The following is a 25,274-nucleotide window of genomic DNA, read 5'->3' as shown; positions in this document are numbered from 1 at the left end:
CTTTACTCATTATTAAATATATTATTATTATATTATATTATATTATTTAACTGTCTTATTTTTTTTTTGTTTTTAATTTTTTTTTATTTTTTAAATGAATTTTTTTGTTTGATTTAGTTTGTTGGTATTAAATTTTTTCTATTTAATTATCAGACTTTTCATAACATATATCCTGGCTTGACGGGTTAACTTGGTTTTGATGGGTTGACCCAATTAACTTTAGGTAAAACCCGTTAATTTTTTCATTTATTTAGTTATCAAACTTTCATGATGCGAATTCCAGATTTGACGGGTTAATCCAGTTAATTCATTTTTTTTCTTTTTTCTTCATTAGTTTTTTTTCTGTTAGTTTTTTTTTTTTAATCAATCTATTTAATTATCACACTTATATGACACGACCTTGCAGCCAGACCTACATCCGAGACTATTGGATCTGGTATTGCAGCCACCCCCACTTAAACTTGGGTCATGCAAGTTTGATGTTATTATTAATATTATAAATATTATTTTTAGGTCAGGTGTTGCAGCCAAACTCAAGACACTGTAACACTGGACCCAGAAATATTGGATGTGGGTCTGGCTATAAGGTCGTGTCATAAAAGTGTGATAATTAAATAGATTAATTAAAAAAAACAAAGAAAAAAAATCAACTGAAAGAGAAAAAACTAATGAAGAAAAAGAAAAAGAAATTAAATTAATTGGGTTAACCCTTTAAACCAGGTTATCCCGTAAAACCTGGGATTTGCGTCATGAAAGTTTGATAACTAAATAGAAATTTAATTTTTTTTAATGAATTTTTTTGTTTGATTTAGTTTGTTAATGTTAAATTTTTTTTTTGGTTATCAGATTTTCATGATACGGATCTCGAGTTTGATGGGTTGACCTGATTTGACGAGTTATTTTTTTCATTTAGTTTAGTTTGTTAAAGTTAATTTTCTTTCTATTTAATTATCAGACTTTCATACTTTCATGATACGTATCCTGAGCTTGACAGGTTAACTTGGTTTGATGGGTTAACCCAATTAATTCTGGGTAAAACCCGTCATTTTTTTTCTATTTAGTTATCAAACTTTTCATTACGCGAATCTCAGGTTTTACGGGATAACCTGGTTTAAAAGGTTAACCCAATTAATTCATTTTTTTTTTCTTTTTCTTCATTAGTTTTTTCCTTCATGTTGATTTTTTTTCTTTGTTTTTTTTTTAAATTAGTTTATTTAATTATCACACTTTTATAACACGACCTTATAGCCAGACCCACATCCCAAAATTCTTAAGTCCGGTGTTGCCAATTAAGCTCACTTAAACTTGGATCATGTAAGTTTAATTTATTATTAATATTATAAATATTACTTTTAGGTCAGGCATTGCAGCCAAACCCAAGATTCTTGGGTATGGCCTTACAAAAAACCCAAAATTTTTTAAATTTTTGTTGTTTTTTTTTATATTTTTATACAAAAAAATACCCGCGGCATAGCGCGGGTACCAAGGCTAGTATATATATATTTCTTGTGCCAATCCCCATTCAAGTAATGCTAGAAATCATTCCTCATCGACAGTCCCCTGCATCCATTGGTCCATGAACAAAATACACTAATTTTCGAGAGGGTCCAATTAAGACACTAGTTTTAGCAGTGAAGTTAGGGTTACTCTTTTCTTATACCTAAGATTTTTTAGCAACCTTCCAGTATCAACTCAATTGTCTTCAATTTTATTTTATTTTATTTTTTGGCTACAAAAACGATGCTCCAATCAAAATCTTTTGAAAGGAAAAGGTCACGGACGTGGCTGACTGCAAATTTGTTTCAAGAAAATTGCGGTTTTACAATAAAAAGTGGGGCCTCTATACATGGTAAACACATTATATTCAACATTTGAACATGTTTAGCACCTGCTTTCGTATGGTAAGGTAAGAGTTATTTAAATGCAGAAAGGTGCTTATCACATTCTCTCATTTTCACATTGTATCCCTTCAGTACGAAAGATCTGGGCGAAAAGATATCCGATATTGTGGGCAGTGCCGCTTTTTCTCGGTAATAATTGAGAAAGAACTGTGGCATCCGCGCTTGGACAGCAATTAGAGATATTATTGTTATTAGATCATGCCCACCTAGTTTTTATTGGTATTTCCTGGAATTCCATCTCCGAAAAATTAAAAAATTGAACAAATATCTTTAATTGTCTCTTTGATTGTTAATATACGGAGAGTGAGGAATTAATCTGTTGCTTAAATGGCCGTTGGTCAATGTTGATGGTGATATTGTTAGACGAAGGCCATTGCTTGGAAATTAATCAAGCATTTCCCTGAACTCCAATGATGTTTTCTTCGAAATCAAGCCGTTTCCAATAAAAGAATTGTAAGAAAAGGACCATTCGATTGCAAGCAAAGTGGCGAAAAAATGAAAAATAGATGCGCACTTGACCTTTCGTGTCCTAGATACACACGATGAATGACCTGCACCAGAACAACAGGAGTTCGTATGTTGGAATATATAGATTTGTGTCCGGTAAGCAGTTGATGCCTGCTGCATTGTCTTCTGATCTCTTACCAGTGTAATTTATTTGTCTGTCTTCAATCTTATGGAAACTAACCTCAATGGTCGTCGTAAAGTACATGGATCCTAATTCATCTTTTCAGCTGACGAGTTGCCAAAGAAAAAAATGGTAACGAGAAAATAACAAATCAGAAAACAAGAAAAACAAGTTGCACCCGAAGATTCAGAATGATGTCTATCACACATATAGCCTTTGATCTATAGTGTTGCTTACAAAAATTCTAAACCACTCTTATGCAATGGTAGTCAGAACACTGGGGATGTTGTTGTTGTATGTGTGGAGGAAGATGTAGCAGGGGAATTGTTAGAATGAGCACCCCCTTCACTATGACTGCCCCTTCCTTCTGATTGCAAGGGCTCAGATTGTACATGGTGTGGCTTTTGAGGGAATGCGGGTGGTGCTGCGGCTATTGGTTCATAGATTCCGTTGGCAGCGGAAATAGGGGGAGTTTCCGCTGTGCCGGTTGTGGCAGCCACTGCTGCATATTCGGGTGGTGGAACCCAGATACCACCAACAACTACAAATTGCGGTGCCTGTTGATTGCTGTTATTGTGGATAGTAGGGCTTGGTCTTGTTGTATGCAGACGGTATTTCTGAAACAAATGAAACATAAAACAGGATTAATGCTTTGCTTGATTTCACATACAAGACATGAACAGCTGAAATTTTTAGTTCCTTTGCTGGTTTTTTCCATCCACTACATGGCCGGCATAATATAAATTCTCGCCTTTTTTTTTTAAAAAAACCCAGCATATACTTCATTCTATTTCTGCGCATGAAGATCATTATCTTGAATCCGTTAGGCCAGATCTGTATTTTTCCAAATTCAGAATTCCTAAGCAAATAGTAGACAATCCTGTCTACGAACCCAACTACATGTTCATTAATTTTTCCACTGGCATTCAAGCAAGCTTTCTACCCAGCTTCAACTTTTTTCCAAGCAACGCGGGTTCAAATTATCAACCTGGTGGATTTTGATAACCATCTTCCATTTTCCTAATTGAAGATAAATTTTATGAATACCAGCGTATGTATAATCATAGATACCAACCTGTAAATGACTCTTGACTTCATCATTAGTAAGTCCATCCACCTTCATTAGCTCCCTAATTTGCTTTGGTGTTGCAGCTGCATTACATTAAATCACAACCACATATCAACACAAATTCAATTCACAGCAAAGGCACAACAAACCCATAACCTCCCCTAAAAAAGAATCACTCACTAACTCACCATGTGAACCACCAAGCTGTCGAAGAGCATGTAAGAACCTTCTATGCAGCTCAGGTGACCAGCACCTTCTTTGCTTTCTTTGATTCCCCCCATCTATGTCTTCCTTTTTATTGCTTCCACCACCAATCCCTCCTGTCGCAACAACCGCTGTTGAACTTGTTGTGGAAGCGGGCACTGAAGTTGGTGCCTTAGCAATTGCCTGATTACTAGTCTTCCCTATGCTTTTCTCCCTGTGGAAGGGCTGAAATGCACCTCCAGCCCCATTTCTTTTCACTTCTGTCACCGCTGCCTTTCTTGGCAGATCCTGCAAGAATCAAACACGCAAAGTAAAAACCATTGTTTTTTTGTCTCAATTTTCTCATTAACCCACAGAAGGGTTGGCCATTACAGTACCTGTTTTTGTGGTGGATCCGGGGAGTGATTCCACAACTGGACAGATCTAAGCCAATCAGATTTCTTCTTGTGATCATTGTTACTGCTGCTGATGCTAGTCTTGTTTCTCTTACTATTATTATGTGATTGCTGCTCTTGATGATCGTCATTTTCATTATCATTTTCATCATAAGAGCGAGTTCTCTTGATAGGAATAAATTCCTCTAAAACCGGCCCTTCACTTGATGTCTGCTCAGAGCATTCTGATTGTCCATGCATGTTATACTCCGTAGTTGTCCCTGATAACTCCCTCTTACATGCCTCAATCGCTGCAACAAACACTCAAACTTCAGAAATTCAATCTTTCCTTAGCTCGCCAAAAAAAGAGGTCCAAGATTTTTTCTTAAAAAAGGCACAAACCTTGAGTAACAAGCTCTAAACACAAGGGAAGCTCGCGTTCAAAGACTTGAATCTTGCGTCTTTCTTCTTCTAAAGCTTCTACATATTCACTACACCTTTGTATTTTCTTAGCAAAATCCATTCTTTTTTGTTCAAATAACTAACTATCCAGTCTCGAGAAGAGGTATTAATTTCCTTTTGACTTCTTGATGTTATTCTTGGTGGTGATGGTAGTAGAAGAAGCGAAGATAGATTATAAGTAGAAGCACAGGTGGGTGGATCTGGTTAGAAAGCATAGATAGATCCGAAAATACAATAAGAATATGGGATCTAAGTAGAATCACAAGATGGAATAAACTTGACAACCAAGCAAAAAAAAATACTACTTGTGTGATATATACACACACAGTAAAGCTAGCTAGCTAGCTTTACCTGAGAGAGAGGGGGGGGGGATACTGGTGAGACCTGTAAAAGAATAAGATAAATAAAAAGGGATATAGCCTCAGAAACTATGGCTGTAGTAAGAGAGAAGGGGAGAGGAGAGGAGAGGAGAAAAGCAAAAGCATGGCTTGGTTACGAAGGTATGAGATCGAAGTCGGGGCGTCGCGTACAGAAACGAATCTTGGATGTGCGGTGTATCCTTGTTTAGAGAGAGAAAGAAGAAGGTACGGGGTTGAATATTCGAGGGTGTGATTCCATTTTCGTCTCTCCGTTGTGGGCTGGCAATGATGTCAGCGTTTTGTCCTTTCATTATCTGGGCGAGTTGTATATTTTAAAAAACGTCTCGTTCAAATTCATATTAAAATTTTATAAATATTCAATAATCGAAAAATAAAATTTAATATCCAATAAACATGAAAAAAAGATAAACTGATGTAACATGAAAAAGAAGAATGAGAGAAAAAAAAAAGGTTATCATGATATATGTGTCAAAAATATTTTATCAGTTTGCTCCTGATGACCCATTTTTCTTTTTTCTTTTTTTCCTTTTTTGTTTCTCTTTGTTATCACATTATCTTATCTTCTCTTTTTTTTATTGGCGATTGAGTTTTTGAATCTCATCTTTTGACCTTATATTTTCAATAGAATTCTAAATTAATTTTTGTTTAGGTTAATTTAATTTGTGAAAAAACATATATTTTGAAACATAATTATACAACTATTATTAATAATAGTGGTTATGTACAAGAACAATATTCAGAAATATGAATGAGTTAAAAACTGTATTATTTTTTAAAATATTTTTCTAACCTATGTCGTTTTTTCAAGATTTTCACTGTTATTTTAAAAAAAAAATTATTATCTTCGAACATGATCAAAATAACTTTCTTTTCCTTGTTCTCACTCTTAGCCCCTGAAATTAGAATAATTATTTTTTACTTTCTAATTTTACTAGAGTTGTATGTTAGTTTTGATATTTTTAAAATTAAAAAAAATAAATGGCGGTAATTTTTATTGTTGCTTTAAAAAATCACTAGGTAAATTAGAGAACTGTCCAATATTGTTTGTAATCATCCTTCTAGCGTAAAAAAAAACAATGCTTAAGTGTTGCCTAGTGTTTTCAAAGAAACTGGGAGATAATTGATCCAATACAAGACAGGTCGACTTTTAACTTGAGATAAATCCAGTTAAAATAGGTAAAAAACTCATTGACTTTTTTTTTTAAAAAAAATGATATTATTTTAATTTTTTTATAAAACAAAAAATATTTGATTGACTTGGGTTCACTCAAGGTTAATTCACTCAACCCGTGACCTAATAGTTGTCCCAGATTAACTCTTGGGTAGAACATAGAAACAATGAAAAAAACAAAGGAGATCAAATCCTAATAAATCAAATGTCGAATAATGAAATAAAAAAAAAAAACTCAAGAATAAAAAAAATAGTAACTAGAGAATAAAGACCTCATTTTTTGAAAAAAAAAAAAATTAAGGGGACAAACTAAAATTTTGAATTGAAGGGCAAATTTGAAAAAACAAAAAGCATTAAATTAACAAATACAAATCCAAAATCCAAAATAAAAAATAAATAGAAATGAGGACTAAAATCATAAAAAAATAAGACCATGGATCTAAGGATGAAATATAGAAAACAAATTAATTTTTGATAAAAAGGCTAAAAATCAAAATTATAAATCAAAATATTCAGGGTCAAACCTTAAATTCATAAAATATTGAATTGAAGGGTACATTAAAAAGAAAAATTAAATTCACAAAAGAATCCACAACAAAAATAAAAATCAAGATAACGAGGACCAAATATTAAAAAAATAAAAATAGGATCATGGATCCAAGGATGAAATTGATAAAGAAACTAAAATTTGATAAAAAAACAAAGAATCCAAATTAAAAATCAAAACATCAAGAGTTAGACCTAAAACATCATAAAATAAAATGATAACTTTGATATAAAAATCAAATTTCAAACGATCAAATTGAAAAAAATTTTTGATACAATTAAAAAAATAAAGACCAAATATGATAAATTTTACAAATAACACGCTCACTCAACTGATTTTTTGCAAGGATTGCATATTTTTTAAAGTTGAAGAGAGAGAAAAAAGGGAGAGAAAAAAAATCGTTGAAGCTCCATCATATATGTAACGGCTACACGCATCAAACTACTATGAAGGAGATGGCAAGATGCATCAAAAGCTACCCTAAAATGTGGTGTTGGACCACTCGGATGCATTACACAAGCCATCAACATTTCATTTTTTAATAAAATTTATGCAAATATCAAATTTTCCCTGACTTCATACAATATTAATAGAAAAAACATAATAAAAAGGCAAAAAAAACCTCATATCTATAAATTACTTACTCTAATGGCACTTCTATAACTATACTATGCTAAGAAGAAGTAAAAAACCAAAAACAATTTTACTTTTACTGTTAATAAAATTAAAAATCTAATGATGTATTAGATATTATACCGTGTAGATCAAATATTAAAAGACTTATCTATCTCTATTTAATTTTGTAATAGAAAATATATATATCTCGTGAAAAATATTATATTACCTTTAAAAGAATGTTATAAGAGCTGAATTGTCAAGGGTAAAATGATAATTTACTATAAAAATTCATAATAAAATGTGAGTGTGTGTACCAGAACTATGAGTTCTTTTAGTTTTTGTTACGATAAATAGGCGGGATCTTGACATGGATTTTGTTTTATGTTCGTTCAAGCTATTGCTTATACCATGGAATATACCAAAGGTATCTATTTAAACCTTATCCACCGCATATCGTTATCACTAAAAATTATCTTTTGAGATATTGATTAAAAAAATTACAATTTTTTTTATATTTTTTTCAGACCGTTACCAAGAAGTCAAACGCACACTAAGGAGAAACAGAGATCTTGTGAGTTTGAACCTGAGCGTGAATTACGCACTGGACGATGCGGCGTGTGATTAGGTCTGAAGATAATGCATTTTACGTGATCCTTCTTGTTAACGTGGCTGGCTTCTCACGCCTTGTAAGGGCGGCCAATTCCCAATCCCCACGTCCCATTCATTCCGTCCCCCCACCACTCTTTCCTTGTTTTTGTGCCTTTCCTAATCATTATTTCCCCTACTCGCTATTCAAGCGCGTGACTCAATTTCTTAGATTCTTTCAAATTAAAAAGTCAAAGAATAATAAATTAATTCATATATTATTTCAAATAAAAAACAATAATATAAACATATATAAACCAAAATCTGATATAAAAAAAATTAAAAAAAATTCTTATTTTATAAGTTATTTCAAATAAAATAAAATAGTAATAAAAAAATAAGAACCCAAACTGATAGATAAAAAAAATAATAAGAGAAAAATAAATAACAATTAAAAAAATAAAAAATAAAGGTTGATATAAAAACAAAATTAAATCAAATTTTAATGGATGGAATTAAAAAAATCAAAACAAAATATATCGCTAATAAAAAAATTAATCACTAAATTTAATATAATTAAAAATAAACATGATTTTTTTTTTCACAACTTTTGAAAATTATATTCCTCCCAAATTACCTCGTTTGTTTCATAAAAATGATTTTTAGAAACTAATTTTTCAATATTTGTTTATCATTAAAAAAATTTATTCAATGAAAAATATTCTCTAATCAAAGAAAAATTGGCATGATTTATAAGAATTTTTATTTTATTTTTGAATGGAATGCATTTTTTAGAAGTTACGAAAAAATTCAAAAACTTCATGTATTTATTAATCATATCAAAATTGGTCCTTAATTTTTTGATTGATATGTATTTTGTTTTGGATTTTTTTTCAATTTTATTCCTTAGAATTTGATATGATTTTATTTTATATCAATTTTAGTACTCATTATTGTGATTTTATTTGTTTTTTTAATATTTTTTAATTGAATTTTTTTACCAATCACTTTCGGTCATATTTTTTTATTTTTATTTATTTTGAAAAAAAGAACAAATCAATTTTTTAACTTATTTTAAATAAAATAAGTTAAAAAATTTGATTTATTTTTCAATTTCACCCTCCTTCAACTTTTCATATGTTAGATTTGATTCTTATTTTTTAATAAACTTGAAAAAAATGTTAAAAATATTAATAAGTTATTTTTCTAAATTTATTTTTTATTTATAATTAAATATTAGAAAATATTTTTCATTTTATGATACTCCCAAACATAAAAACATAAGTCACTTTTTATATAAACTATTTCCCAACAAACAAGTAAGAGAAAATATATTTTTAAAAATTAAGTTAAATTTTTTTTGACTGAAAAATATTTTTGTGGATGAACTTTATTAATGATAAAAAAAAAAAAATTAGAAACTGATTTTTATAAATCATTTTTTTTCCATACAACAAAGAGTCCTAGGACCCATTTCACCATAATGGATGAAAGAATGCTATATTTTTTTAAATAGAAAGATAAAATATAAAAACTTTCATTCAAATGAAACAAAACCGGAGATTAAACCAGAAGAAAAAAAAAATCAGATCCAAAAACACATGAAATTAAATTTGAATTTATTAAAAAGAGCAAGGAAAGGGAAGAGAATTTAAAGGGCGGACGACGGTGAAAGATTCACCAGGCTACCATGATTTTTTCTTTAAAGAAACAAGATAAAGATGGCTAATTCATTATGTAAGAGTACATGGTTTCTTAATCTTCTTCAAGGCACCGATGCTTTTTAGGAAAATCATGGAAATTATTTCTCTCCATAATTGCCTAGCTCATCAATTTCAGATACAGATAGGTCCGTGTGATGTTCATACAAGTACTAGCTACAGGCCTTTTCTTTGAGCAAATGAAATTAACTCCGGCACCAATAGAAGTTCAGTTTGATATTTTCTGGTGGTCGAGATGTTCTAGGTGGGACTTGGGATAGATTTTTTTTGCCCTCATCACCTGAGATGTGAAAGATCAAGGAAACAAAAGAGAAAAGAAGCGATCGGTGCCTCTGGCAATGGATAATTCAACGGAGCACCAACACCGTGAGGGAGAAGAAGGGCTGAAGGGAAGAGGATTGGAAACAAGATCTAAAGTGGAAAAAATGTTGAACTCAAAAAAAAATGTGAAAGATCGCATTCATTGGGCGATGATTATCCATCCCTCCTTGCCCAAGACCATGTCCATCATCTCTTGACAAACGACAGTCAAGCCTGATCTCTAACCATCCATCGTTTTGAGTTCTTTTCCGCAGCAGACCATGCTTGATATCAAAGTTGAGAGTTTGATTTTGATTTTGAATTTCATCCACGCCACCTTCGATTTTGGAGCAATCATATGGAGCAGGGCAAGAAGATGCATTGGACGTCGAGAAGTATTCAAGTCTTGCTGGTTTTACCTTTTCACTTCTCACAAAGCCATTAGCAACATAATATGTTTGCAACCCCATGCAGTAACAGAAGCTTTCCAGAGACACTATGCCTTTCCAGTAAAAGTGTTGCCTTTATCGTGCTGCTATTCAGAGGACGCTGACTTCGAACACAAAGTCCAGTTTGAATCCAGAATTAGTAACATCTGCATGTTAACAATAAGGCATTCGCGATTTCTTCTCTATTTTGCTCCAAGGGATTAGAAAACTCAACATATTGTGAGGTTCCTTCGCGAGCATCGATTGCCTTAAACACTGGTTGGACATCATATTTAGACCTCACCTGTTCTGACTCAAACTGGAGATGGGTTATGTCAGATTTATCATGGCGAATACCAAGAAGACAGTACTTCAATTAGCTTTGGACATGAAAATTTGAAGGCCCTGTAAAGAATTATGCATTCGAGTTCCAGAGTCCCAAACAACATGATACTTAGCAGTGCCAGTTACCCCGTCATGATGTTGGAAAAGAACTAAATTCCCCATTGCAGTGTCATCTTGTGGCCAATTTTTCACATTGTGCTCTCTGGCAATAGGTATGCCACGAAGCCATCATTACCTCGACTGCACGAAGTGTTTGCTCTATACCAACGATTCAACAGCCTTAAAGAAAGGCCTTGAGATGTAATAGCCACTCCAATAGTCCAGTTGCCTTTGTCAGCATAAGTAAAAAGAAAGTCACCTGATAAAGATTGAAAAAACCTCCAATCTGATCAGAGCCAGCCTCTACAGGAAGTGAATAGTTTATCCTGTCAGCCTTTCCACGAAGAGTTCGGAAGTACTCATCCAAAGTACCAAAGTGTGCCTCTGCATTTAAACTGGGATTAGAGTTGATGTAATCAAAAATAAAACGTTAACCGGCGTAATTCTGAAACTGAGCCTCTGCTTCATCAATACTAATGTAACAGAAATCACCACCAAGAGGAACAAGGAGAGTATTAGTCCGGTACAGAGTTAATTTCTTCCTGTATTGATCCAGTAGCTTTATGTGCTCTCTCCTGGATATTTTCCACTGGTTGATTTCCCACTGGATGTTTGCCCCATGACAACAATTCATAATTAATGCCATGCCATTTCGAGCAAAATCAGTTTCACAACAAATAGCAGGCTCGGTCCACAAGTATGAGAAATATCACAGGAATAGAAGGGCATTATGTATATAAAAATACCAGTACTTCCCTCAGCATGCTCATTTGGATCTTCAAAGTCATCCCCACCAGGATCTACAATGTCTACTTGATCTCCATACTCCTCACATTCATCACCACCCACCATTGCTCATCATCTTGCGATTGAGAACAGAGCAAACTGAAACAATTCACCCTCCTAATTCCAGAGCGCTTGTGACAGACAGCAAATTATTTTACGTGGAAAAGAGCAAGTGCATCTCATCGTCCTGCAATCCCCTCCAATTAAAATAAATTGGTTCGCTTGCCAGCCCGACGATAAATGGTTGAAGGTAAAGTAATCGAGGTTTCTATAGTGGTGCTGCTGAAAGGAACTTTTCAAAAGTTCTCCAGCTTCCCTTTTCTACTGATTCGCGTGCAATCTAAATCAAGAAATTACACAGTAACATTTCTTCGTGCTTCGTTTCAAGTTATTGCACAACACTGGTTGCTCGTCAAGAGCCTCAAATCTTTGACGATCCTTGGATCACAAGATTTTGTAGCCCAGCTCTTGAAGCCTGATGGATGTGTTGGGCCCGATGGTAACGACGTTAAGCCCTAACTCTTTCCTATTCGCGAGGATGTTTTAAGCCCAGTTTTATTGCTTGACCTTGACAGAAAGTATTTTAGCAATGCTCTCAAGAAAAAAAAATATAAACAATCACGAGGGAGGATGTCGAACCTTGACATGGTCTGCAGCGACTCGAGATGAGTTCTTGCAATCCTTTCCTTTTTTATCAACATCAGCAGTAATAGAAATTAATAATGGACCGAACCACCAGTGCCATCGAATATTTTATATATATATATATATATAAAAAATGTTGATAACTGTAAATAAATCTAAATTGAGTGCCAAGACGAAGTAGCCCAAAATTAGGACTAAATTGTAGTTTATCCGTTTATTTGACGAAATGCTATGATTTCCGAGCACAGTTTGGTGACATTTTTCCAAAGGACATGTTAAGAGCATTCTTATAATTCTGAGTTTTATTTATCTTTATCTTTTCAATGAGAGATTATTGAAAGAAAAAAAAATGCAAGGCAAGTGGAAAAAAAAAGAGTCAAAATAACAAATGAATAAATAGAGCACAAAACTTCATGTAGGCTAAATTAAATTACCTATTACTTGATCAAGTTCATGTGCACAAAACTTCTATTGATTGATGCGTCATTAATATTAATTTAATTTAGTTAATTTTTAATAAAAAATAAATTATGTAGGTAAAATACTTCACCTTTTCATCTATTTTGATTGTGGACTTCAATGATGTTTTGGGTTAGGTTTTTTATGGTTTTTAGCTGCATGCTTTTGTGATTTTTTTTCTCGCCCCTTCATTTTTCTACTCTTAATCTTTGTTTTGATTTTTCTTGTTGCTTCCAATAATTTCTTAGAAAGTTAAATTTGGTCTTTGAAATGTCATTTTTACAAATAAGTCCTAATTGGAAGTGTTTGATCCTCAATACTTTCTGAGAGAAAAAACAGTAGCTGCCTTAAAACAATCTTGCAACCAAATCCTTGTATATCAAAAGGTTTTTTTAATAAATTAATAGGTACTGGTAACGAAAGGAGCTCTCTTAGAAGCAATATATATATAATATATATTGAGCATAATTTAATTAATATTTATCGGATAGATAAAAAACCGCTATGTATCTGGCACACCGCCAATCCTCTTACCGTGGCGATGCCACCCCTACCAACCCCTGATTGGTCCCGGATTGCAAGCCATCATGTGCATTAGAACCTGATGGCATCAAATGGGTGTAGCAGGTACCCAACGCGTGCTATTTGTTATCTTTACTTATTTTTTTATTTTGATTGTTAATATATTAAAAAATATATTTTAATATTAATATAAAAAAATATTAATTTAAAATAACGGCAACACTACAAAAAAAACAAACAACCCCCCCCCCCCCCAGATACATCGTTGAGAATTAATTTCTCCGGCGAGAAACAAACATTGACTGCAAAGAAAATGAGAAAAAAGAAAATTAAGCCTAAAAAATAAACCAAAATGGATCAATTAGTGAAGTTTTGGATAATCCCAAGAGGTTCCGTGGCCTTAGCAGCAGGAGCCGGTTCCACGCTTGGCGATGGGGTGACTGGCTGTCCCAGAAGTTCAGCTGGCAAATCAGGAATTCCCCTTCAAATAGAAAGTGTTAAAACAACTTGAAAAGGAAAACACAAGTTGCTGCAGCTTGACCTGTCCATACACACCCTCGAAGATCCCAGACCCACCAGTCACAGCTAGGTAGGTATCCTCATAGGTCAGGTATGCTCCTTGTACTGACATGTGACCATAATCACCAAAGTAGAAGCTGTATATTGCCTCATATCTATCACCTTTCTTTTCTGGCACATTTTGGATTATTACACAGAGACCAGAAGTTATACCTAGCCGTTTCTGTAAGTCTCCAGAGTAAAGCTTGTTGGTGAAAGGCACAAGGTCACCGAGAGAGTTTTGGGGTTTTTGACTCAGTTTTAAAAAGGCTGGGCTGCCTCTGTCTCGCTCGTTGATTTCATAAACATTCAGCTCTTGAACTTTAGCTAAAAAAGAGAAAATCACTTCATCAATCAAGTAATATAAACAAGATCATTGTTTTTAAAGCGAATCATATTGTTTAAGTAGTTTAACTTACTTGGTTTTGGAGATACTGGAGGGGACTTAGGCTTCTTGTTGAAGAAGAAAGCTCTGGTGGTGAAGTCCTTGGAGCTTCTTTTTGTTGAGAAATGATCTTGATCATGAGTTGCTTTGGAGAGTTTGAGGTGTTTAATTGCAAAGCCTTGTGAGTGAGTGAAACCCAATTGTTGTTGGGATTGGAAGAGAGATTGGGATCTTGGGTTTGTGAGTCCGAGAGAAGAGATTGGCTTGAGAGAGCTTGTAGAGGCCATTGATGATGCCGGTGACGATAGAAAGATAGATAGAGGAGAGAGTGCCGAGAATCAAGATAGGCAGCTCAAACCATGTAGAAATGGTACATTCTTTATATAGAGAGAAGATTTTTCAAATATTTCATGTTGAACACGTGGGGATTTTTTTTTTTTTTTTTTTTTTCGTGGAAAATGGAGAAGTGGAGCTGGGCCGCATGTGAACGGTCGTCATGTGGAAAGATCAAAATCATTTAATTAAATTTCGTGGAGGGGGCCTCTCATATGGCCTACGGTAGCAATAAACTTGCAAGCAGCTCATTTCTATGAACATAGTCGGTTGGTAGCTTGGACGGAGCTTCCTCTTCCCTCTACAAGAACAAGACAGTCGTTTAGTAATTCCATTAATGGCTTCAAAGAAACTAAAAACAATAATCAATTTCAGAACTTATAAATACCATTCCAGATGAGGTAACTAATGCCATCTTTAGTGCTTCATTTCCTCAAGAGAATGCCACTGGGATCCTTGGTTAGATAACACCCACTTGCAAAATGTTGCACGTCCACCCCATCAGTGCACAAGAAGAGCTAGGGTTAAATCGTTGACTATTCACCCACCCGGATTCAGGCATCACGGATTCCACACGAGGCAGGTAGGTGTTTCCAGGAAGTTACGGGTCAACACAATCGGACGGAGTAAAACACGTGAAAGAAGTCTCTATTCCATGTCCTAGTCAATTAAATAAAATAAACTCCACTCCCCTGTCCAAAAGAAAACAACTATCGTGCTTGTCTGTAGTAGAGACTAGTGCGCCGTCTCAGAGACTAATTTAGGTTCGAGAGAAATCAACATAGATAGATAGCATTGGCCCAGAACCAATTAAAATAAAAACACAGGAAAAAAAAAAAAAAAAAGAAACCATGCTTGTCTTGTGACACTTGTCATCGAAAAAATCTTCCTTGCCTTTTAATTTTATGGTTCGACCCTGAGGGCAAATCCTATATTCAGACAGTTTTAAGAATACATCTCCACCAGTTCCTTGCCACAATAATGACATCGGCAAATGCTGGTCGTCATTGAATCAATAGATTCGAATCTAACCAGCAAGCCCCATGATCAGATCAAATGGAGGGACGGCAGGCAACGAATGAAGTGAACTAAAGACGAGACCATATATCCTACTATAGTTTGAACTACAAAGAAAAGGTACACGAACTTAGAATCAGAATTACCTAAATCAATGATATAGTTGCCAAAAAAAGAAGAAGAGGTCATTCAAGAATAGTATAAGCATGTCTTAGGTATAGCAGAACTAGTCCAGCAGCCATTAATGGAAGTCTGGTTTCTTCTATCTACTTTCCTAATCCATAAACTATAACCTGACTCGCATTGTTTGCCTAGTCCTTGGGAATTGAACCTCTCAAATCAAGATTTGCTTCTTTACCAATCTAGAATGATTAAATTTCAAGCATTAGAGGAACCCACATGTATAAAACCAGAATTGGATCCTACAGTATCTACTTAAAAAAACGTGAGGAAAAGATATTGGGGCCAAAAATATAGTAAATTACAATGATTTAACACTTTGTCAAAATTTCCGCACCAGTTCTAGTAATTAAAATGGTATGCTCAAATTGTGCTGCAGGACTACCATCAGCTGTCAAAGTTGTCCAGTTGTCAGGCCACGTTATGCACTCAGTGCTTCCTATTGTAAGTATTGGTTCTGTAGAAAAAGGTTTAAAATGAGAGGCATAAAGGTGGTATGAAACAAAATAACAGTTGTTCAGCATTATACTTGTTTTTTTACCTCCTTCAATGAAAAGAAATGTATCTGATTAGCATGGACACAAGGAATTTATCTAATTATAGAACAGCGCAAGGTTTAATTAAAATGTCCTGACAATTTGATTTTGTTCACAAAATCACGGAAGATGCCAAATATACTCTATTTTCAGCTAGAAAACACTGATAAGGGTAGGATCGTGCAATGTGTACTGCTATATGATAATTGAGCGGTAGCTAGATTAGTAATGTCACTCTGGGTCCTCCTTGATGCAAACACAGCATGGTTCAGCGCAAGGAAATTGTGTACGACAAGTAAAAAGCATATTTGAAATGCACTGCAGAATATGTAGCAGATCAAACTAAAAGAAACAAGAAATAATAATGGATATGTGAAAAACTAAAGCAAGGATTACAGATTACAGTTGTCAAATAAAGGCAAACAACTCTGGAAATTTAGAAAATGAACTCACCAATGGTAAAAGTTTCACCTTCAACCATGATGCCAGGCCTGTCATTGCCTGACAGACAATTAGACAAAATTAGCGAATTTTTTAGGATGAATGTTCAACAGCATGTGAAAAAAGATTTTTAATGAAACTACACAAGGAAGCTTTGTAGACAAAAAAATTCAGTCAATCTTTGACTTGAACAAAGATGATGCATTTGAAGGCATTCCATTTGTTTATCCTTGAATAATAACAGGTCCATAAAAATATTTCCACTATTTTAAACATTGGAAAATTAAAATGGATTATCAGTAGGGAAAATGAAACAAAAAAGGGATAGGCCTCTTGAGTTATTAGTGCAAAGCACAGCGCAGAAGAAACAGACTGGACCATATACAAAATGTTTCAACTTCACCTCCTCGAAACTTAAAAAAAATGGACAAAAAAATCAAAACAGTAAAATATTTTTGTGAAGAGATACTTACGATTATGTAGTATTAATGGTTCAGAATGAAATACAGTCCCTACGCCATGTCCAACAAAACGCTCCACCACACCATAACCATATTTTTCAGCATGCTCACTGAGACAATCAACCAAGTGTGTAATGTTATAAAAAGTTTAAGTTGCCATCAAATAACAAATACACAAGAATGAAGTTTTTATCCTCACCACCTACGGACAAATCCATCAAGTTCAGGTGATATTTTAGCAAATACAATCATGAAAAATCCGTTACTATACAATTACCTATAGATAAAAATATAATTGATAAATGAAATGATCATACAGTAACTTCACAAGTTTTGTGCTTTTCATAAATTTTCCATAAATAAACCAATTACCATTGATCAGTCCACAACCAACCACAACACTTGGTAACAAATCATTCGATCTGGAGAAAGTAGGTTTAGGTAATCCAATTGCTTAACTCAATCTTATAAATTATCTAGGAAATGATAAACAAAAGAAATGATGACTAATTACTATGAAAAGCTGTCATCAAATGAATTGTAGCTCCATTGTGAATAGTTTGTCTCTAATCCACTTCTCTCTCCCTTTTATGTTTCAACTGGTTTTCCAAATTATACCTACTGTTATATCAGCTACTTGAGAGATATACTCTATCCAGTGGAATTTAAAAAAAAAATGATCCTCAAGTCTAGTTTGCTTTAAGGTAACAGAAACTTAGTTCTATTCTTTTTAAGCAAAAGAACTAGGTTCAACCTTGTCAAAAGAATTAGCTGAACTCAACCCTTCAAAAGAGGTTGCATTTGGTTGGAGATTTGTTATACATATCCAAGAATATGACTGCATTGAATTCCACTCATGTACTAGTAACTTTACTAGATAGATAAACATCAGAAATTTTCTGGGAAATAGGAAATGAAATAATATTGAAAAATTAAAAGTAATGAAAATAGTGCACAATAAATAACTAATAATCAATCAGGTTTAAAAAATGCTAATGACCTGTAAACTATTGCTATTTTATGTGAGTACCAAACTGTGAGAATGAATATCACACCATGATTCTAATATAGTAAGCCAGCACAGTAAAATTTTTCTCTTCCCATTCCAACCAAAAAGGTAAAACAGCCACAATACCTAATTCTCTTTCCGATTTTCTTGAAACTAGCACCATCTTTACATAGAGCTATCCCTCTTTCCAAACACTCCTCAGTCACCTGCAGACAGAGGTATAAATGAGGTCCATGCCTGAATACCATTTCTGGTGAATGCAAAACAGAAAAAAGGACTCAAATATCTATTATATCATCAATATAGAGGGATATGCAGGTTTCTTTGACAAAAATTGGCAAAGCAGGAATCAGTTGCCGAAGTACAACTTCATCAATTAATTAGAGATTGTTAAATAGTCATGGCTCCAATCTGCAAAGCTATCAACAAAGAGAAATAGCTGTTATTATTACTTGTACAAAATATAACTCACCTTCACGAGACGCATAAGAGCATCATTGACATTCCCACACAGAAATGTTTTTGAAGTGTCTCCATGATAGCCCTAGCAGGCAAAGGGAAACATATTATGTATAAGGAACCACCCAAGTTAATGATAAAAAGGTGAATCAGGAACTTACATTTAAGTAGACTGTCACATCAATATTTATTATGTCACCATCCTGCACAGAAAAAAATGTTCAGAAATGATCCACATGCATGTTAAACAAGCAGCAACAAACAGACCTGCAGCTGACGGGAGTCAGGTATTCCATGACACATGCACTCGTTAACTGATGTACACACACTCTTTGGGAATCCTCCATAACCAAGAGGTGAAGGATAAGCACCAGCATCAATGATCATCTGGTGCACTGCTTTGTCAATCTCATTTGTTGTCACTGATGGCTGATTGAGATAAAGAAACAAGTAAAGGCTGTATCAAAAGCATATAATCTTACAAATCTCTGGTATCAAATGCCACCAAGTATAAACATGCCCAAAGGGTAATACACACACACACACACATGATAAATAGGAAAAAAAAAAAAAACAAACAGAAAACATCCTCCTCCAAAATCATTAAAAAAAAAAAAAAACCAATTTCGTAAAGAAATGTCAGGGGAAAATGAGAGCTTTTATCTCCTTTTTCCAGTTCTATTCTACCTTAAGAGCATAATTTCAATGCACGAAAGTTGAAGAGAATTTCTGTTTACAGGAACATGAACACCTCAAAGGTGTTCAAGGGACAGCAAGTTGAAAGGTCAAAATACCGGCCTGTCCTTAATAAGATAACCACACAATAATATCATAGGATTAATATACATACCGGCCTGTCCTTAATAAGATAACCACACAAAATACTGGCCTGTCCTTAATAAGCTCAAATTTGGAAAGTGGCAGATTGCACAAGTGTTAGCATTCCTAAGCAGGCATAAAAGTCATTTGCAATGAATTCTGATCAAAGCATGCTCATGCATAACACCTAGATAACAAGTCAATTAACAACTGACCACGATGTCAAGCAAAGGCTTTGACTGTTTAATGACTGTTAAAGAGATTTGTTATCATTAATTGACGGATAAACATTTGTTTTCCAGAAAATTATTTAACCAACGTGACAAGCATGTGAAAACCAGAATCACCCCGCAGTTGACACAAACACTTCAGAAATGCTAAAAGATTGGAATTTGAAGTCAGGAAAATTAACTGAAATTCAAAAAAGTAAGACATGGGACATTTTGCTTAGCTAAAAATTCCAGCTTTGCATCGTTGAAAGTGTTCACTAGCATATACAATGGCTTCTATCCCGTGAGAAATTTTTTTAACGTTTGCTTGACTAACTATCAAAACATAGACTTAAACGTTACTAGATAAAGGACCAAAACCTTAACATAAAATACCAAATCATTCAAAGTCAACAAGAACAAAAAAGTATAGGCATCTAAACAGAACAAAAACATAAAACATAAGGGAGCTCCTACTTACCCTAACCAATTTGCCAGCATTATCCAAAACGCGAGCAGCAAGCTCGCAGGCTGCCCTCATTTTAACAATCCCTTCAGAGTCATGAATCTGATGCTCACTAGAAATATCTGGCAACTCATTTGAACCTAAATATGGAGGCTTTGGAATATTATCGGGCACTGGCAACCTTGGCGATACTCTCCCCCGCCTCAATGGTGGCCTTTTTCTAAACTTGACCGTCTTTTGAAGCTCCCGTTCTCTACAAAAATTAAAGAAAACGCAGCCAAACCAATCAAGAAAGTAAGCAAGTAACCATAACACAATCATCACTTCAAATTTCAAGAGGCGTACCTCCTGATTCTCATGGCCTCTTCTAGAGGTGAAACTCTCTTTGACAATACGACGAGTCGTTTACGATACTGTGCATTTTTTCCTGGATTTAGTAATTTGAAAGCATTTAGGAGGAGGACTACATTTTTGTGGAGTGAGTTTAGTAAAAAAGAGTCAAAAGTTTGCGACTTTTACCAGTTAGAGGAGAAAAGGAAACTGGGGTCACGCTGAAAAGAGCTGACTTTGACCATGATGATGATGATGAGGAGGAGGAGGAGGAGGAGGAGGAAAGTTGCAGAGGAGGGGGAGGGGAAGACATTGAAGCAGCAAAACCCATTTTTCTCTCCAGCGGACAACGAGAGTGGAAAGAAAGAAACGAGGATAAACCAGAGAGAGAGAGAGCGGGGCCGGTTAATGGACTAATGGGTCGGATGGTTCGGCATCTGACCCATTTTAATATGGTCTGGGCCAGTTGTGGGTCTTTGTTATAAGGCCAATATTGTGATATTTGGACACTCCTTGACCTTCAAAATGTGTGATGGCAAATGCATTGAAATTTCACTTGGGAGCACTTTGACACATCCGTTTTCTTCTTTTATTTTGCTGGTACAATTTCATGGTGTTCACTTTACTAACAACACTAGCCAGGCCAACAAAAGTGGAAGCATGCTTCTTCTTTTTTATCTGGGTTTGGCATGCAATACAAGAAATTTCTTGAACGAGTTTCTATGCTTCCGAGAATAGAAACACAAGTCAAGAAAACGAGCTTGTCCTTTAATGTTATTAGAGAATGTTCTAGGATGCTTTTAACAGCATAGCATCGAATTACCGAGAATGTTCTTTGGCTTTTAAGTTTTATGATGAAGTCCTGGGATGGTTCCAAGAACACAACGATATCACAATCAGATATTGATCGTAGAAATCAGTGCAGCTATATGCCCAAAAAAAACAACAACAGGAAGAAAGACCATTCCGAGATAAATCAAATTAGGATAACCAAACTTTTTTTTTTTCAATCGTGGCAACACCATATTGTGGAAAGACATGTTTCAACACCCATGTGTAAATTGGCCAAAAAGAAGTCGAATTTCTCAACTAGATTTGGTAGTGACAAGACGGTCTTGGGTGTTTGGCTCTGCATTTCCATACCTGAAAGAAAAGTAAAAGAAGAAAAATGAACAAGTTAGGCATGGGGTGGAAAATATATGGTTGTCCTCATAGCATATGGGGGAATGCCGCTTTGTCAAGTTGATTTACATGGCCGAGCCACCAAGCTCAGGGCAAATGGTAATAGACTTGCCCTGGCTTCCAAGTATACACACGGGAGATTCAGGGAAGGGAGACGTTAGGTTCAAGTCTCACTTCCAAATAATTTCTGAATTTTTAATTTTTGTATATACATGTATGACTAGATATGCAATCTCTTCTTTTAATATATATATATGGACCCTTGTTAATTCAGAGGTTAATTGCTAATTGCTCTATGCTATGTTGGATTCGGTGGATGGACTGACTTTTCTTCAACTCAGAAACTTCGAAGCATGCTACAGGGAGAATTCCGCAAAGTTGCGGGCAAGTCCAGCTCACATCTCTTTTTGTTTAGTCGGTCCAATATTTATATCCAATATTCATTTTAATTTCAAGTCTGATTACAATTTTATACGAGCTACTTTGACTGTTGATTTAGGAATCGATGTGATTTGGTACATTTAACTAGGATCTATGAGTATCTTGCTAATTATAAATTAAAAAAAAATGGATTATATCATAGAACTAATTAATTTGGCAAGAATTTGTAACCATATTCACATATTTTTGGAACGTGGCTAGGAAGAAAATGCTGGGAAAATTAACTGAGGAAACTGCAAACAGTTTATCATGCATCTCCTTAACAACTAGAAGACTTGGAATCAAATCTGTGAGTATCTGGAAACCCATAATTAAGTGATGGAAATGTCAATGATCTTGTGTGGTTTGGAGGGTGCCATGGATAACTGTACAGTGTCACGCTTATTTCTTTGAATCCCAGCTTTGACTACCATATTGTTCGTTGACAATAACTCATGGTTTGACATTTTTCCGTTAGATTAGCAACGTCAAAGCTCTTATTTAATTGGCAGTGACCTTTAGGCCACCGGGATAGGCCAGCATCGAGCGGATTTAGCTGCCATCTACCACCAGGGTTTAACGTGTAATGAGAAGATTAATTAATATGCCAAACATCGAGATTTGAAAAGAACTACAACTAGTTTGTTTACTGGAAGGAAAGAAAGAAAATTTGACTGTGAAATCAAGATTCAGCTGGTCCAGAAAACCTTCGTTATTTTATTTTTTTTTCCCTTTGATGAATAGGAAAACTCCATGAAAGGAGCGCTTCCTCAAGCTCCCGTGCACACTGGATAGGTGGGTCTCTCCAGGGTGTCTGTATCTGCATAGAAAGTAAAAGCAAAGTCTGTTCTTGTTAAATCAATTGTGTTTGAAAATATCCGATCCTGTCTTAAAATCCTGGAGATGTTTCTATTTCTATACATGTATAGTCATTCTGGAAGAAATATCTCAAGAACAGCACCGGCCTTCGAATTTCTCTGAAGACACATATTAATAACTATGTAAGAAGCTACATAGACCAAGGCCTAATGAGCTCGAAAGCAGCTTCAAATCATTTTTCAAACTTAATAACAATCACCTCAAAAAATAACTTTTCCTGTGGATTGCTTTCAAAAGCAAAAGGTTTTCCCACTTGCCAGCTGAGACCTTGTCCTTCCTGGGCAAATCAAAGATGAGCTGTCTTCTATTTGTGCCACAAATATCCATCATTTTCATGTGCCACAGAGGTAGGCTGGAAGTGTGTATGAACATGTAATGGGATTAGGGGCCAAGTTAAAACACTTTTAAATCGAGACAAGATTTTATAGTGATAATCAGCCAATTAGTATGAGCTTGTTTGAGGACAAAGGTGCCATCCATACCTAATCTCTCTCTCGTATCTCATCATGGAGCATGAGATTATTTTGTCAACACGGAAGATATGTTTTAGGCACCAGAAAAGCCAACAGAAGCCATAAGGCTACATAACAACATTGAAATATTAAAGAACAGTTCAAAAGGCGATGTGAACATAAACAAATTGACAGTCATCCATTTCTAGTTTTCTTTTTTCTTTCGTTATACTTTGTTGCACCTAATTTCAAGCTTTCTTCAGCCTTTTGTCTTGTAACAAAATAATATACAATTACCCTTTTGCGCAACTTGCAGCAGCTACACCACCACCTCATGAAACCCCACCCTCCCTACACCTTTTCCTAAAATTCACAAATTGCCAAGAAAAAAGCAGAGAAAAACATGGACAAAAACCAAAACACTGAAAACAAAATGTTACAAAGCTCCAATGATCCTTTGTTTCTTGCTATACTGATGATCTAACGACAAAAGCTCCATTTCTCTCACTGATCTCTTCCCATTGCACCCATTTTCCATCCCAGGTACGTTGAAGATGTTGACCCCGAACAACCTCACCATCTGAATCGGTTGAACCGGCTGGACCTGGTTGGACCCGCTTCTTGCTTTCCAATCAATGTAAAGCTGCTTATCTGGCCCTGTTGATCTTTGAAAGCAAACAATGTCACCAGCTTTCAAGCTCTTTTCTTTTACAAATCGGCTCCACCCCTTGGTCAAAACATAACTCTGGCTACTATTCCAATAAGAATAACGAAACCTCCACACTTTACCACTCATATCTTCCAGGTTAAGCAACACGCCCTTAGTGCTACAGCTTGATGTACCCTGCAAAGGAAAATGCTTTTCTGCATGTTGTTTGGGTATGACAAGCCGATTTAATTTCCCAACGTCACTTGGAGTCACAGCTTTCTCGAAAAGCTGTTCACGCGCTTTCAACACCCGGCCACAACCATGGTCATAACTATTACTCCCATAGTTTGCTGTATTCTTGTATTGCTTCCCATTTACCCCATTGTTACTCCTTTGGTTCCTTTTGCTTTGCTCTAGCTCATCGCTGTACGTGTGTTTCCTTAACATGTCAACGATTTCAGCTTTTGAATGAGTGGTCAGAAAAGCAGCCTCTATCTCATCATCTTCAGTTTCATTAACCTGTTTGAAGTTAGTCACGGCATCCCTTCCACGAAACCTCTGCGCAGCGGTATCATAGGCTCTCGCTGCTTCATCTTCTTCATTGAATGTCCCAAGCCACACACGCTGGTGCTTCTCGTAAATCTGTGCACCCCAGCGACCATTTGGTTGGGGGACAACCCCTTTGTATTTAGAGGAAGGGAGCTTTCTTGATTCAGCTTCGACACCTGATTCCAAATCAAGAATCACACTATTGCCGCTCCCAACACGGCAAAGTGACTCGGGTGGTGATTTTGTTGTGGTAGCTGGAGGTAGAGAAGGAGTGAGGGAGGTTGGTTTGATGGATATGGAGTTATTGGTACTACTAGTTGTGCTCTCATCTACGCAGCTTCCATCCATTTCCTTTTCTTTTGTTGTTGTAAAGAGAGAGGAGCAAGAGAGGAATAATGTGTTTTTGTTGACTCGAACTAGAGGTATGATTTGGGTTGTGTGTGAGGATTTGAGAATATATATAGAGAGAGGGTAGAGGTGTTGGGTAAAGTTTTGGGATTTTAATTTTAATTGTAATTTTAATTTTTGATTTTATGGGTTAAATTAAGAAATACGGGGTGGGGTGCACTGTGTAGTCTTGGGGAGAGATGGGACGTGGGTGAGGTGGGTCAACCCAAAGAGGAGATGGTAAGGAACTAGGAAGATTCATGGAGTTAGGGTCGTAGTGTGTGTAGGGTGGGGCCCTTGCCAACAAGT

At 35.2% G+C, this 25,274-nt stretch overlaps 3 protein-coding genes and 2 pseudogenes across 4 annotated transcripts; all 5 read right to left on the bottom strand.

Moving 5' to 3' along the window:
- Window positions 1-2,678: 2,678 nt before the first annotated feature.
- On the bottom strand, window positions 2,679-5,221 carry LOC118039959 (transcription factor HHO2). The gene is made up of 5 exons (XM_035046808.2): window positions 4,579-5,221; window positions 4,180-4,487; window positions 3,787-4,090; window positions 3,605-3,681; window positions 2,679-3,146 (listed from the first exon to the last, which is right to left on the bottom strand). Exons 1-5 carry the CDS (start codon window positions 4,697-4,699, stop codon window positions 2,799-2,801), a joined length of 1,158 nt encoding a protein of 385 aa, XP_034902699.1. The 5' UTR covers window positions 4,700-5,221; the 3' UTR covers window positions 2,679-2,798.
- Window positions 5,222-9,496: 4,275 nt separating this feature from the next.
- Window positions 9,497-11,684, bottom strand: LOC118040042 (alpha-mannosidase 2-like; annotated as a pseudogene).
- A 1,901-nt stretch (window positions 11,685-13,585) lies between these two features.
- Window positions 13,586-15,725, bottom strand: LOC118039961 (allene oxide cyclase, chloroplastic-like; annotated as a pseudogene).
- A 137-nt stretch (window positions 15,726-15,862) lies between these two features.
- Window positions 15,863-20,865, bottom strand: LOC118039960 (methionine aminopeptidase 1B, chloroplastic). 2 transcript variants are annotated; one of them, XM_035046809.2, is made up of 10 exons: window positions 20,637-20,861; window positions 20,463-20,544; window positions 20,133-20,370; window positions 18,891-19,052; window positions 18,785-18,826; window positions 18,637-18,708; window positions 18,291-18,370; window positions 17,168-17,265; window positions 16,707-16,754; window positions 15,863-16,174 (listed from the first exon to the last, which is right to left on the bottom strand). In XM_035046809.2, exons 1-10 carry the CDS (start codon window positions 20,776-20,778, stop codon window positions 16,029-16,031), a joined length of 1,110 nt encoding a protein of 369 aa, XP_034902700.1. In that variant the 5' UTR covers window positions 20,779-20,861; the 3' UTR covers window positions 15,863-16,028. The 2 variants fall into 2 exon arrangements, with proteins under 2 accessions (XP_034902700.1, XP_034902701.1); XM_035046810.2 differs by lacking the exon at window positions 15,863-16,174 and adding an exon at window positions 16,210-16,571 and having other exon boundaries at window positions 20,637-20,865.
- A 2,689-nt stretch (window positions 20,866-23,554) lies between these two features.
- LOC118039962 (AP2/ERF and B3 domain-containing transcription repressor TEM1) lies at window positions 23,555-25,018 on the bottom strand. Its single transcript, XM_035046812.2, has one exon. The coding sequence runs from the start codon at window positions 24,924-24,926 to the stop codon at window positions 23,817-23,819; it is 1,110 nt and encodes a 369-aa protein (XP_034902703.1). The 5' UTR covers window positions 24,927-25,018; the 3' UTR covers window positions 23,555-23,816.
- Between the last annotated feature and the right edge of the window lie 256 nt (window positions 25,019-25,274).

The sequence above is a fragment of the Populus alba genome, chromosome 8, assembly GCF_005239225.2.
Source record: "Populus alba chromosome 8, ASM523922v2, whole genome shotgun sequence".
NCBI classification, from domain to species: Eukaryota; Viridiplantae; Streptophyta; class Magnoliopsida; order Malpighiales; family Salicaceae; genus Populus; species Populus alba.
Note: the sequence above shows the minus strand (reverse complement) of the source record. Positions and strands in the feature narration are given on the sequence as shown.

What these genes read in the sequence shown, in the direction of transcription:
- LOC118039962 (XM_035046812.2), bottom strand. Translation starts at nt 24,926, where the DNA reads ATGGATGGAAGCTGCGTAGATGAGAGCACAACTAGTAGTACCAATAAC.
- LOC118039959 (XM_035046808.2), bottom strand. Translation starts at nt 4,699, where the DNA reads ATGGATTTTGCTAAGAAAATACAAAGGTGTAGTGAATATGTAGAAGCT. An exon ending in TTTAGAGCTTGTTACTCAAG is followed by an intron (nt 4,488 to 4,578) that starts GTTTGTGCCTTT and finishes TGTTTGTTGCAG; the next exon opens with CGATTGAGGCATGTAAGAGG. An exon ending in ACAGCTTGGTGGTTCACATG is followed by an intron (nt 3,682 to 3,786) that starts GTGAGTTAGTGA and finishes AATGTAATGCAG; the next exon opens with CTGCAACACCAAAGCAAATT.
- LOC118039960 (XM_035046809.2), bottom strand. Translation starts at nt 20,778, where the DNA reads ATGGGTTTTGCTGCTTCAATGTCTTCCCCTCCCCCTCCTCTGCAACTT. An exon ending in GAGGCCATGAGAATCAGGAG is followed by an intron (nt 20,371 to 20,462) that starts GTACGCCTCTTG and finishes TAATTTTTGTAG; the next exon opens with AGAACGGGAGCTTCAAAAGA. An exon ending in AGGTGAAACTTTTACCATTG is followed by an intron (nt 16,175 to 16,706) that starts GTGAGTTCATTT and finishes CTTTTTCTACAG; the next exon opens with AACCAATACTTACAATAGGA.